General features: G+C 46.3%; 2 protein-coding genes across 4 annotated transcripts in view; one reads left to right on the top strand and one right to left on the bottom strand.

Moving 5' to 3' along the window:
• VEPH1 (ventricular zone expressed PH domain containing 1) overlaps positions 1-12,311 on the bottom strand; it is a 68,411-nt gene that overhangs the window by 51,133 nt on the left and 4,967 nt on the right. For all 3 annotated transcript variants that reach the window (XM_088530455.1, XM_088530456.1, XM_088530457.1), the window contains exon 3: positions 10,723-10,897. In XM_088530455.1, coding sequence (XP_088386581.1) covers positions 10,723-10,897 — 175 coding nt within the window. The remainder of the gene's footprint in view (positions 1-10,722; positions 10,898-12,311) is intronic.
• PTX3 (pentraxin 3) lies at positions 995-6,722 on the top strand. Its single transcript, XM_088530458.1, has 3 exons — positions 995-1,240; positions 1,637-2,173; positions 5,778-6,722. Exons 1-3 carry the CDS (start codon positions 1,093-1,095, stop codon positions 6,389-6,391), a joined length of 1,299 nt encoding a protein of 432 aa, XP_088386584.1. The 5' UTR covers positions 995-1,092; the 3' UTR covers positions 6,392-6,722.

The raw sequence follows: 12,311 nt of genomic DNA, 5'->3' as shown, positions 1-12,311 counted from the left end.
CCACTCGTGCAGCTGCATCTCCCATGGATGGAGGCAGGACACGCAGGAAATCCATGGAGGCGCAGGACCCTCTTTAGGTGGCACCACCTAGTCCTGTAAAGGCACAAGTATGAGGGCGAGGCACTAAACTAGAGATTCCCACTAAAAAAGGGGATGCAGAACACCCAACAGACACAGCCGTACATGCTGCATGTACATGTACAGCAGATACATGCTTTCTCCATCCTCCAAAGATGTTGTAGCCAATACGTAATTTATACCATCCTTCTGTTACCCTCGGTCTTGCCCAAGCAATTCCTGAAATAATCCTTAACTCACTGAGCTTTCCAAAACCTAAGACGAAAACCGTGTAGTTTTAGACAGAATGTGACAATAACAAGAATATTTAGCATTAGATTAATGCTTAATTCAAAGATGCCTCACTTTGTTTTCAAGTTAACTGAAACTACGCTACTCATCCAGCTGCTAATTTACTGGCTCCTGAAACAAGATACTGGGGGTAATGAGTTATCCAGAGTTACAATGTTATTATAAGGAATTAGAGCTAGGAATGTAAAAATAAAATCCTAACAAGCCATCGCACTTTTTGGGTTCTCAATTGCTTAAAACAGTGAATTGCTAGTAAGACAGGAGTTTTAGATATAACCATCGAAAAAGCTACAACGTTTAGGTGGAACCACACGCTGTGTCTAACCCAGCTGCAGGTCGAGCTATTTTCCTACCAGCCCTTTGCAGCCCCCCGGCTGTACGGGCTGCCGAACGGGTGTGCGGCGCGCAGCGGAGCCGGCGCGGGCGCTTTCCCCCGCTGCAGCGGGCGCCGCGGCCGCTCGCACAAGCGCCTGCGCCTCCTCGCGCCGGCCCCGCTCCCCGCGGGCTGCAGGGTGCGATTGAGCAAGCTGCACGCCCCCCGCCTCCCGCCAAGGACAACATCGCGGGGCTCCTATTACACCCTGGCACTCGCTGCGCTCATTCATTCAAGCCGAGGCACTCGGAGCATTTATTAGGGGCTCTCCGCCGCTCGCTCCGCGTCTTGTCTCCGCTCGGGACCTTTAGCTCCAGGCGGCTCCGATACTTTTAGGAAACAGCTGGAGAATGCTGCCTCAAGACATGCTTTCCCTGCTTATGCTGTTTTGTGTTTTCAGGGCTTCTGTTTCTGCTCTGCACGGAGATGATGACTATGATCTCATGTATGTGAACCTGGATAATGAAATTGAAGGTCCGGTTCTTGGTCCCGAGGAAAGTAAGTAGATTTAAACTGGCTCTCTCTTCCCCAGTGCGGAATTGCATTCTTTGTTGCTTAGCTCTCATAACAGTTATTACAAGCATTGTGTTTTTTAAAAGGAAAAGCATGCGCTTGTACAAGGAGATTATTATGGATAGCAAATGTTGGAGTACTTGAACAATGTCCCTCGGAATTTCCTTTATACTCTTTATTTTTCAGTTTTCCCAGGAAATACTGGGGATGGCACTACATTTTAAATTTACCTCATGCACGCTGCTTTACCTCTGTTTCAATATAGACACACTGGCAGCTGGAGCACATAAGTGCTGCAGAGAGGCAGACTTTGCTAAATAACTCTTCTGTCTGTAAACGTAAGTACAAAGAAATAGCAAACATCTGTATCTTGCGTTCCAGCAGCTTCGTGCGACTGCCAGCGGGAACACACAGAGTGGGACAAGCTCTTCATCATGCTTGAGAACTCGCAGATGAAGGAGAACATGATGCTGCAGGCCATCGACGAGATCCTCAAGGTGGAAGTGCAGGCGCTGCAGGCGGAGCTGCGCCGGCTCACGGGCAGCGTGGCCAGCGCGGTCACCGCGGCCGCGGAGAAGGCCACCTCCCTCGCCGCGGCCCAGGCGGAGCAGGCGCTGGCGAGGAGCGACGAGCAAGCTCAGCAAGGCAGGAGGCTGCACGAGGCCGAGCAGAGCAAGGTCCTCGAGCACATCCTGCAGCTGAGCCGCAACGTGTCCAGCAGGCTGGGCCGGCTGGAGAGCGCCTGGCGCCGCGGCCCCGAGGAGGAGCTCCAGGAGACGGCGCTCCAGCAGCAGGACAAGCTCGGTCACGGCAGCGGAGATGACTTCGTTCTGAACGCGCTGTGGAAAGAGCTACAGCAGACCAGAGCTGACCTGAAGGCATCCCAGAAGTGGGCAGCTCAGCACCTCCTGCCAGCAGGTAAGTGCAGCGCCTCACGTGCTCCCGAGAGCTCTTCTGGGCTTGTCCCAACAGGCACTAGGACAGCCCTGCTGAACGCGCCTTCCTTTGCACCTCGCTCCAGAGGGACCCCGCGAACAACACGGTAGTTGTGAGCAGTCTGTATATTCACAAGCAGGAGACCTGCTGAATTTTCTCTAAAGAGAACCACTGAGCTTTGCAAGTGTGGGGTCCCAGAAGGGTCTAACCAAAGTCCTGACGCAGGGTACACCAGCCAGGTGCCTCCTGGACCTCTCCCACATTCACACTGTTGCCAAAGAGCAGCAAATATTTTACGCAGACTAACTTACAAAACACATCCTCTCACCTTTTACCTTTGCGGCTGGTCATTCCACACATTCTCACTAGTCACTGAAGCCTCTTCGTCTCTCCACGTACGTAGCAACTGCTTCCTCCTACACTAGCTCCTGCCTTCTCCTCTCTAGATCCAAGGACTGATGGTGCTGCCAGCCCGCAGCAGCTCATCATGTTCCCGTGTCCAGGAGGACACTTCCATTGCATGCAAGGATCAGGACGGAATAGCTTTCCCCAAGCAGGAAAAAACTGTTACATTGCATGACTTTTTTTTCCCTTCTGTAGTGTTTCTATTGGTCAGCAAGTGAGGTGGCTGCAGAAGGATGAGCTCATATCTCAAGTTTCGTTTCATTTTTCCTATGCCCTGTAATACGATACCCAACATATCGTTTCCCCCAGAAACTTGGGGATGACGGAACAGACCCCTCTCTGTGTAAAAGCATAGATGCAAATTGCTACATGAACAATATAACTATGCTGTATATAATTCTATCTACTGGATAACTCTGCACGTTTTCTGAAGAGTAGGAAGTGGAAAACCCCTACACTCACAGGCCGTGCAGCTGTGTGTGCAGAGACACAGTTGGGCGAGCAGTTACACCAGGCTTGTCAGCCACCCGGGCAGCACTGACTGACTCCTTAAGGCGCTTCTTACCATGGAAAAGAGTAAAAGCAGTGACTTGCAAATGCCTGTTAAAACACAAATGCAGCAACAGTTAATGTCAAAGTATTCTGCAAGCTAAGGCAAAAATCTATCCAGTGGTAGAGCAAGACCTCAGCATTATAAGCAAGAAAAAAAAATGCTTTTACTGCCTTGTTTACTATAAAATTTTGGTCATTTTGGGGTACTGGGAGTAGACCATGCAGCACGTTCTTTTGACAGACAACAATCTTGCCTTCCAAAAGGCACTCTCTCCTCCTCCACCTCCCAGTCAGTATGTGCAAGGTGAGAGCAAACCTGACCAGCTCTGACCTCAGTCTCATCAGTGGAAATCCAGATTAATTCCTCTGCTTTTACTGAATTTAGTCCCAATTTACACTACAGAAGAAAGATCAGCATCTGTCACTCTATAGTCTATAAGGAATATATATTTCTGTATTATTTTTTCTTCTTAAAGATTCATTTTTAAGTACTTCCAGGGTCTCCCCAGACTTTTTTTTTCTCTCTCTCTCTCTCCAAGGCAACTGTTATAAATTGCCTTTAATTTCTCACATCTTGAACTATTGCCAGACGTACTCCAGAGGGATTTTCTAATCACACTATTTGTTCTTCAGCGAGGCTGTTTTTAATTTTATTTAGTCCTTGATAACAAGGCCAGAAAGCTTGCTAATTAAAAAGCTGTTTCACAACAGTGTTTCTAAGTAGCATTTTAAGGAGTATCCCCTACAGTTACTTACTGTCCCCCACTCACTCTCTCCCTCTCAAAAGTGAGAATGATAGAGTGTAAACTTTGCTCAAAGTCCAAAGGAAGCAGTCTGTGAAAAAATGCATCAGCATAATCCTGACAGACACAAACAGCCCTTCATTCATGAAAGCAAATATTTCTAGACATTTTTGATCCTGCAGCTTGCTTAAACAGGAAATCAATCAGATTAACTGTAGCAGGGGGCTGCCTTTTCCCTATGTCACTTACAACATTCAGTTCTACACAGCAATGAGAGAGCAGTAAGTGGCATTTCAAAATGCCCAATGACTTTTCTAAGCTTCATGAATTTTTGCTAGTGGTTTACTAACCTAATTTCTACTATCAGCATATTAACTAACTGAAGATGGCAGACAAACTGCTCTAAAAATATCACTCATTTTATTTCCACGTTCAACCAGTGCATGTGAAAGTTAATGACCATCAGTTGCTAAAGAAAGCAACTGTCCTGACTTCTCACTCACACCTTCCAACAGGGCCCGTCCCACCCTCCTCTGCTGGAGGTGCCTCTTGGGACCAGCTGCAAGAAAACATCAGGGCAGATGTTCACAGAGGACAGGGAACTAGGCAGGGTTTGAAACTGCTCTTGAGCAGTCTCAACTGCAGACAATGCAGCTTGCTTTGTGCTAGGTGCTAGTTAACCTAGGATAAACCTGCACAAGGGTTAGGGATCCCCATCGATGTGACCAGAACAGGTCCTGACATGCAGCTCCCAGCGCGCAAGCACCAAGAGTGGCCTGGGCCATTTCAGCTCCTCGGAGCTGACAGCGCTTGTCTTGTCACATCCTGCGTTCCAGATAGCGGATGGACCAACAGCAAGACACAAAAGATTAGGGCTTGACTTTCAAAAGGGAGTCTAAACATAGGCACCTAAATACCTCTCGGCAACCCACGTGCATATCCGGATCCACGCGCATATCCGTGCTCTCCCGCTGCCCTCAGGGCCTGTCCCGGCCTCTGCTGCCCCGCTATGGAGCGGAAGGCTGGGGAAGTCGCTTCATCATTCCCCCCTTTACCTAGCTCCTAGGTAATCCTGCTAGTCCGGGCACTTCTTCGCTCCACCAGACTCCACTGCACCGGGTGGATGTGCCCCAGGTCCCTCTGGCGCTCTTAGAACGATGCTCAGGTATCTAGTACAGCAAAGTGTTATGCAGCTATCACGTAACTACCCAGTGTCCCTCTTCCACAAGCCTCATCTGCAAGCTCATGTTATCACAGGTGCACTGGACTGCCCAAAATCTCCAGCTTCATAGACCACTGAATCCAACCCCTTACCACAATACTGCTGTTCTCCTACCACCACACTGCAAAAACACAGAGGCTAAAGACACGCACGGAACAGCGAGGTATTACTCCACTTACCTTCAACTTCCCAACAAAACGGCCTAGAGCAGAGCGCCGATTTCCCTAGGCGACCCAGAAATGAGGGAACCTCTTCAACGAGGTCTCCAGAGCCCAGGGCACTGCCTTCTGCACACTCTGCAGGAGGGGCCACCAAGGCAGACAGGCAGCATCAAGCCTCGCTGTAGCTTTTCATGGTCCCAGCCAGCAACACCCTTCAGCAGCAGCAGGAAAGGCCTGTCCTGCTGAAGGAGCGTTGTCATTCCCATTCCCATGCAGAGCAGTGAGCAAATTCAGCCGGCAGCTGAGAGAGCTTCACATGCTACAAAACACCCAGCAGAGGAGCTCAGTTCACAGCTCCCTTTGAAAGGAAGCGAGCGTAACTCAAGGTCCTCATTGTGCATGTGAAAATACGCAGTTTTTCATTTATATGAGATTTATATATTTTTTATATGTAAGATTTTTCATTTACATAAGATAATCTTTCTCCTCTCTAACTTTTTCAGGGTGCGAAACAGCAATTTTATTCCCAATGCGTTCCAAAAAGATATTTGGGAGTGTTCACCCAACTGCGGCCATGACACTCCGCTCCTTCACGGCCTGTATTTGGCTCAAAGCGACTGAGATTTTGGACAAAACTATTGTATTCTCCTATGGAACAAAGATGAATCCATACGAAATTCAGCTTTATCTCAGCCGGGGATCTGCGGTGCTTGCTGTAGGTAGTAACCAGCACAGGCTGACGGCCCAAAACGTGATTTTTGCTGGGAAGTGGATCCATCTTTGTGGCGCCTGGAGCTCAGGAAATGGAACTGCAACGCTGTGGGTAAACGGGGAGCTCGTGGCCACCACCTCCGAAATCGCCGACGCTCACACGGTCCCAGACGGAGGAATTCTGCAGCTCGGCCAGGAAAAGAACGGTTGCTGTGTTGGAGGGGGATTTGATGAAGCATTGGCCTTCTCAGGGAAATTAACTGGCTTTAATATGTGGGACCGAGTCCTGAGCAATGAAGAAGTAGCCGTGCAGAGCGGAGAAGATGCTTGCAGCATCAGGGGCAACATCATCGGGTGGGGAGTCACGGAAGTTTTGCCATACGGAGGAGCTCAGTATGTTTCTTAAAAACTGACAAAGTAGATTCTGAACCAAAAAACATAGTTAACTCCGAGAAGAATACCAATATGTATAAGTACACAGAGCCTTAGGAGCCCGAGCCTCAAATTCCCAAGGAAGATTAGCATTGTAAGTTTACCAAAGGAGGTACCGTGGAGATGGAATTTGATCTCTGCCTGCTGTTTTGGCAAAACACTGAAAAACCACATCAAGGAATGACATTGGAAAAGCTGTTCTTGAGGTCAGACAACTGCTGTCTCCCTAGCTTAGCGCTTTCAGATTTATAGAAGCGAGTGCCACCGCGGCCAGTTGAGAGCAGAGTTTTGGCTCCTTGGATCTGTGCTGGGATGAACCCGGCGGGTGCAGGGCCGAGCTCCCCCCGCACGGCAGCTCCTGCCTCCCGTCACCCGTTTCTATAGTGTAGAGAGACTGTACAGAGGAACCCTGTAGCCCAGGAGCGCGTTGTTTATTACCAGTAGCAATTCGTAGGCTATAACAAAACTAGTTCCTTGTTTGAAACTTTATTTATGCCATGGGGTGATCTAACATATAAAAGTAATATCCTCCATAATAATCTGATGTTACATTTTGAGAAAAAGAAGGCAGCTGTATTATATTGTAAATGCACTTGGTAATAATTTTATTGAAATTATTTTTGTAAAGTTGTTCTGTAAATAAAGATACTTTACTAAAGTAATACTTTCTGCCCTTTTCATGAAGTAGAACTCTGAAAATAAGTACGAGCTTGGAGCTTTTCCTTTCCTTGTTTTTTTTAAAAAATCACAATTGTTTCTACTTACTAATAGAAAAAGAATGTAAAGAATATAAATATCAATATCTCATACAACTGGAGAGACCACTAGAAGACTGAAATCTAAGCACTCTTCCCTGTTGTGAATGCTGCCCTATGGGAGAATCTCCCGCTCCCAGGCTTTTCCCGTATGGACAGAGCTGCTCCTAAAGAGATGACGTGTCAGCCCAAGGCTGCACAAGCACAGGGCCCGGGGACAAAGGAAAGGCTGTTTCTGAGGTATCCCCAGGCAAACTCCATCAGTACCGAGTAGGTAATGTTGGCCTTCCACGCATTGAAAATTCAGCGTGCCTATCCTAGAAGAGCATATTCAGCTTCAACAGATGTTTGGATGTCCAAAGGAATCAGCTTTTGATACTCCCAGGAGGGCTGCACAAGACAGAAGTGATGAACATGGAGTGGCAAAGCCATTCACAGACCAAGCAGGAGCAGAAGTTCTCAGCCCGGGGTACACAAGCTTATCTAACATCCAGGCAAAAAAGAAGGGCTGGATGCGGTATACGTAAGAAGCACACTCAGAGAGCAGACACTGGCTGCAAACTGCCTGCAGAGCGCAATGAATAACGAGCTGAATTTGTAGCAATTTACATGGGAACGATTCTTCACCACACCTCGAAGCTGCTGAACAAATAATCACGGTGAATGTCTTATTCAAAGCAATTCTTATTTCTCTACAACCACACTCTGAAGTTTCCTGCCCCGTTGCCGTTACACCCATCCCCAAGCACCACGCAGCTACCGCATCCTTCCTCCCTTGACACGAAAGCAGTAAGAGAAAGTCACGACAAGGGACCTTCCACTGCTCTGCCATCCTGGAGGCTCATGCTGCACAGTTACAGCGCTATGATCTGTTCTGACATGGTGGCAATACTGCTTAGTTCAGGTAAAAATATCCCAGGTAAAAATAGCAGATCTATTTGCTGCTACCATGCAATAGGCACACACGTCAATTTAAGTGTTTAGCATTATTAAAATAAATAAATAAACACTTAGTAATATCTGCAAATAATTTGCAACTATGAAAGACAACCTCTGCTCATCTGCTGCCAGCGGAAGAGGCATCTTCAGCACTAAGAAAAATACTGACAAACATTGTGCAAGGGCAACAATGCTCTCAGATCCTCTTAGTCCGTACACTGCCCTCTATTAAATGAAAACAAATCTATGTGAAATACAGCAGAACAAGCAAAATCCTCAACAAGATTCCTGCGAGCCCTTCCTACCGGCTCTTCTTGCGGTACCTCGTAGCTGAAGCGCTTCCTCTTTGAAGCGGCCTCTGGTATCTCCGTCCTGGTTTGGCAGGGCACCAAGCACAATTCCTGCTCTTCCCTTCTCCGCATTCAACTGCCAGTTTCCTTCCAGGCACTTTTGTTTTTCCCTTTATCCCAAGCAAACCTTTCCCACAGTTTGGCCTCCTCCTCTCCAGCACCACAAGTCAAGCACACGAGCAGGGTTAAGGCACCTCTATAGACCCACGTCGTGACTCTCCAACCAAGCACAAGAGTGACACCTGCTTGCATAAATGTCTCTTCTTCACTGAGCACGTCCTCCTTTCCCCATTTAGGTACTCTTTGGCCATCACAGCTTGGGATGTTTGGAAGTAAACAGTAGTGCTAGTATTTTGAGGGAGTTTGGGCTCTGAACACGGAAGAGGCGGCACAGCCCAACTAGAGCACGGAGAAGGAACAAGGGCGAAGAACAAGAACCATGTTCTTGAGGAGATGGGGGAGCCAGGGCACCCCTGGATTATAGCAACGACCATAGGGCAGTTTTGCAGCTCTCCCCTGGAAACAGGGACGGATCTGCCCGATCCCGTCTCCCGATGAACTTGTCGGTGCCGCACGCGGGACCCAGAGCCACGTGCTCAGAAGCCGAGTTCGCACTAAACGGAACAGAGTAGTTAAGCAGCCTCCCTAAAGAGCTCTTTTTTGGCTAATAAGATAAGAAATTGATTATGCAGCTGAGCAGTTGCCCCAGGTAGTCAAAAATCCAGTTAGCTCTCAGGCAAGGGGCCAAATTCCGCTATCAGCTTCACTAGTGCCATTAGAGGGAGCCCAGCGTGCACAGCAGCAGAATAAGGCCCTTTGTCTGCACACTGCTCTGCAAATCCACATTTAGCAGATTATCCTCTTGCTTCCCTTCTCCCTTCAGCAAGCACTTTTAGGCTTTAACCATGGTTCTTAGCTTGCTGGAAACCAACCTTTTCATGACCGAAATACGAATTATGCACAGTGCAATTAACCCAGTATGCAAAACTGAGCATTTTGCCTTTTTAGAGTGCCCTTTCCTAATCTGCAATTTCCATCTCTGATGTCCATAGCAACATCTGCTGGTAGAATAATATAAATACATAAAAAGAGCAAGCAGAGGCCTAATGAAACCTTCAAACAGTTGTGGGGTTCTGTTGCTTTTTTTCCTAGACCTATGACTATATCAAACTTGTTTCACTTCTTCCCACTGAAAGCACCGTATTCCCAAAGGTAATACAAAATGTTAAAAATTAAATAGCAATGTCATGAGTCTTAAAAGAATTATCTGTGTGGTTAGTAAGTTATTAGCAAAATTCTTTCCTTGGATTCTACTCCCTCACTATTATCGCATAGCTCATACATATTTATCACATGTCTGTCCTTAAACAAAGTAGACAGAAAAAAACCCTTACCGCAATGTCTTAAGCAACAAATTACTTTTGGATTTGGCAATCTCTCCATAAAATGCCATAAAAATATTTCCCAAAAAGAAAAATTGAGGAAATATAGAATGCACACATTTGATTTGAAGGCTTAATATCTTGAGAATGACATTCTTGAAAAAACTACACAGCTATTACTACACTTACAGTCATCACACCTACTCCAAAAAATTAACAAGCTGTAACTTTGCTACCGTAATAGGACCCTAACAAGTCTTGTAAACTTACTGCTTCAAATACACTTGACTTCCTTTTGTAGAATTATGCAAAACTGCTTTTATTTTAAAAACTGTAAGAGCAAGTCTACAGAATCTAGCAACAAATTCCACTTAAAGCTAATCACACAGACAAGAACAAAGTACAAACAACAAAGCTTTTAAATTTTACCTCCGACTGCTTTGCTACAGAATTGGCTTTATTGTATCCCATTTAAATTCTGGAATATTGCCAGTGATAAGAATAGAAAGGATAAGAGCCCAGTAACTAGTGTCTCATATAATAGCTTCTAATTTGAAGTCCATTAGTACCATGCATTAACACATACAGATAGATTTCCTGCTCCTCAGATCATCTAGTCTGGAATGAAACTTCACAGTCATTAGGGTTTATTGAACTCATATTCCTGAAGATTCTTCCTTGGTATGCTCTGTTATTAGATTGTGCCTGATACATTTTATAGATAAGTCTTTATGGACATTTTATATGGCCGTATAAAACACATATATCATATTTTATGAACAATATGTATTTGTATGTCTGTATATATCCTACTACAGCCTACCTAACCAACCTAATGGTTACTGCAGGACAAAATGCAAAAATCTCACTTACTCATACCTTGAAGGACACTTTTGACAATGGCATCTGTGTGATCAGCCAGCAGATCCACTTTGGCAATTGCAGCCAGCGACAGATAACTTGACATGTTTCTACACAGTTCCTTATTTCCCCTCTGAAGAAATTTCACGGCCACTGGGACAGCTAAGGCCATTACTGGAGGTCGATTGTAATTCTGCAAGAAGAAGAAAGCACATGGAAAAGTAAGTGTCTGAAAAAAAAAATCATTAAAAAAGTCTCATGCTGATGAGAATTGAAAAAATATATATATCAAAGAAGAAAAAGGCAAAAAACAGATCGAGAGAGGTTATATGTTGGTAACACCACTGCAGTTAGGCTGCAAGGAAAGAGCAAAGAAATTTAAAACTACTCCATTGGGATATGCTAATGACATGGCTAGCCTTGCCTTCGGCCCGAGGAGCAGCAAGCGTGGGGATGCGAAGTGTGGGAATGTTTCCAACAACACGTTCTGTGTTTGTCGTTATCAGAGAAGATGGATGTGAGGGTGACAGAGCCCTGGCACAGGCTGCCCAGGGAGGCTGTGGACCCTCCTTCTGGAGATGTTCAAACCCGTCTGGATGTGGCGCTGGGCAACGCGCCCTAGTGCGCTGCTTGTGCAGGGAGTTGGACTAGACGATCTCCACAAGTCCTTTCCCACCTCAACCCTTCTGTGACCCTGTGGTGGCAGAAACCTTACCCACCATTCACACAGAGCAGATACTTCTTGTGGGGACCCTTTCCGTACAGGATCTCCCTTCCATTCAGCCTAGCACTGAGGTTTCTTTCTCGTTTCATTTGTTTGTTGGTTTTTAGAAACTCAGAGCAAGGCAAGAGAATGGCTGCAAAGAACAACAAGAGTCCAAGGCCATAAATCAAAACTAAAACCCTATAGCATTGCTCATTGAATGCAAACAACTCTTTCCAAACTGCAGGTTCATGATGTTTTTGTGAAGTAAATAAAAACAAAGCCTTTTTTTTTTTTTGGAAGGACAGAAGAGAGAGAAAAAAAGATGTCATTAACTTTGAAATCAAACCTATCCAGGGAGGTCTCTTTAGCAGACTTGCTCATAAGGTAATCACTTCACTACACGATCATCAATTTTCCTCTGCTAATTAAGATTTCCTTTCTTAAATCCCAGCCCATTTCACTGAACTCCAGGGTCAGCTGAAATTTTCTATGGGTGGCACTGAGCACAGATAAATTCGGTCTTCAGTGACCCAGGGAGCGTCTTCACGTTCCCTTGGTTCCTCCTGCAGTTCCGCGTGCGGGACCCTGCGCCGAGCACGGCTGCGGCGTCGGCCTCGCTGCCCTCGCCATGGGCGCGTGCAGATGGGCTGTGTGTAACTGAGGACCCGACCTCCTCAGCCGCTGCTTTCCTCTCATCTTCAGTCGCCTTCGACCAGCTCTTTGAAAGTGGATTACATCATTGTTTTTGAAAATAATCCTGCTATATGATTGTATTTAATTAGCATCTGAAATCACAGTCAACCACTGGGACCCAGATGTTACAGAAAGCAACAAAACAGCGGAAAAAAAGGCAGCGCTCACTTAACACATGCTTATCTGGAGCGGCCTTGAAAAAATAAAT

Source organism: Tinamus guttatus, unplaced genomic scaffold (genome assembly GCF_059628265.1).
Source record: "Tinamus guttatus ecotype Peru unplaced genomic scaffold, ASM5962826v1 Tinamus_guttatus_pri_ptg000376l, whole genome shotgun sequence".
NCBI lineage: Eukaryota > Metazoa > Chordata > Aves > Tinamiformes > Tinamidae > Tinamus > Tinamus guttatus.
Note: the sequence above shows the minus strand (reverse complement) of the source record. Positions and strands in the feature narration are given on the sequence as shown.

Bases quoted from the DNA above. Each gene is read 5' to 3' on its own strand.
- PTX3 (XM_088530458.1), top strand. From the start codon at position 1,093: ATGCTGCCTCAAGACATGCTTTCCCTGCTTATGCTGTTTTGTGTTTTC. The intron at 1,241-1,636 runs GTAAGTAGATTT...CTTGCGTTCCAG, and splicing joins GGTTCTTGGTCCCGAGGAAA to CAGCTTCGTGCGACTGCCAG. The intron at 2,174-5,777 runs GTAAGTGCAGCG...TAACTTTTTCAG, and splicing joins TCAGCACCTCCTGCCAGCAG to GGTGCGAAACAGCAATTTTA.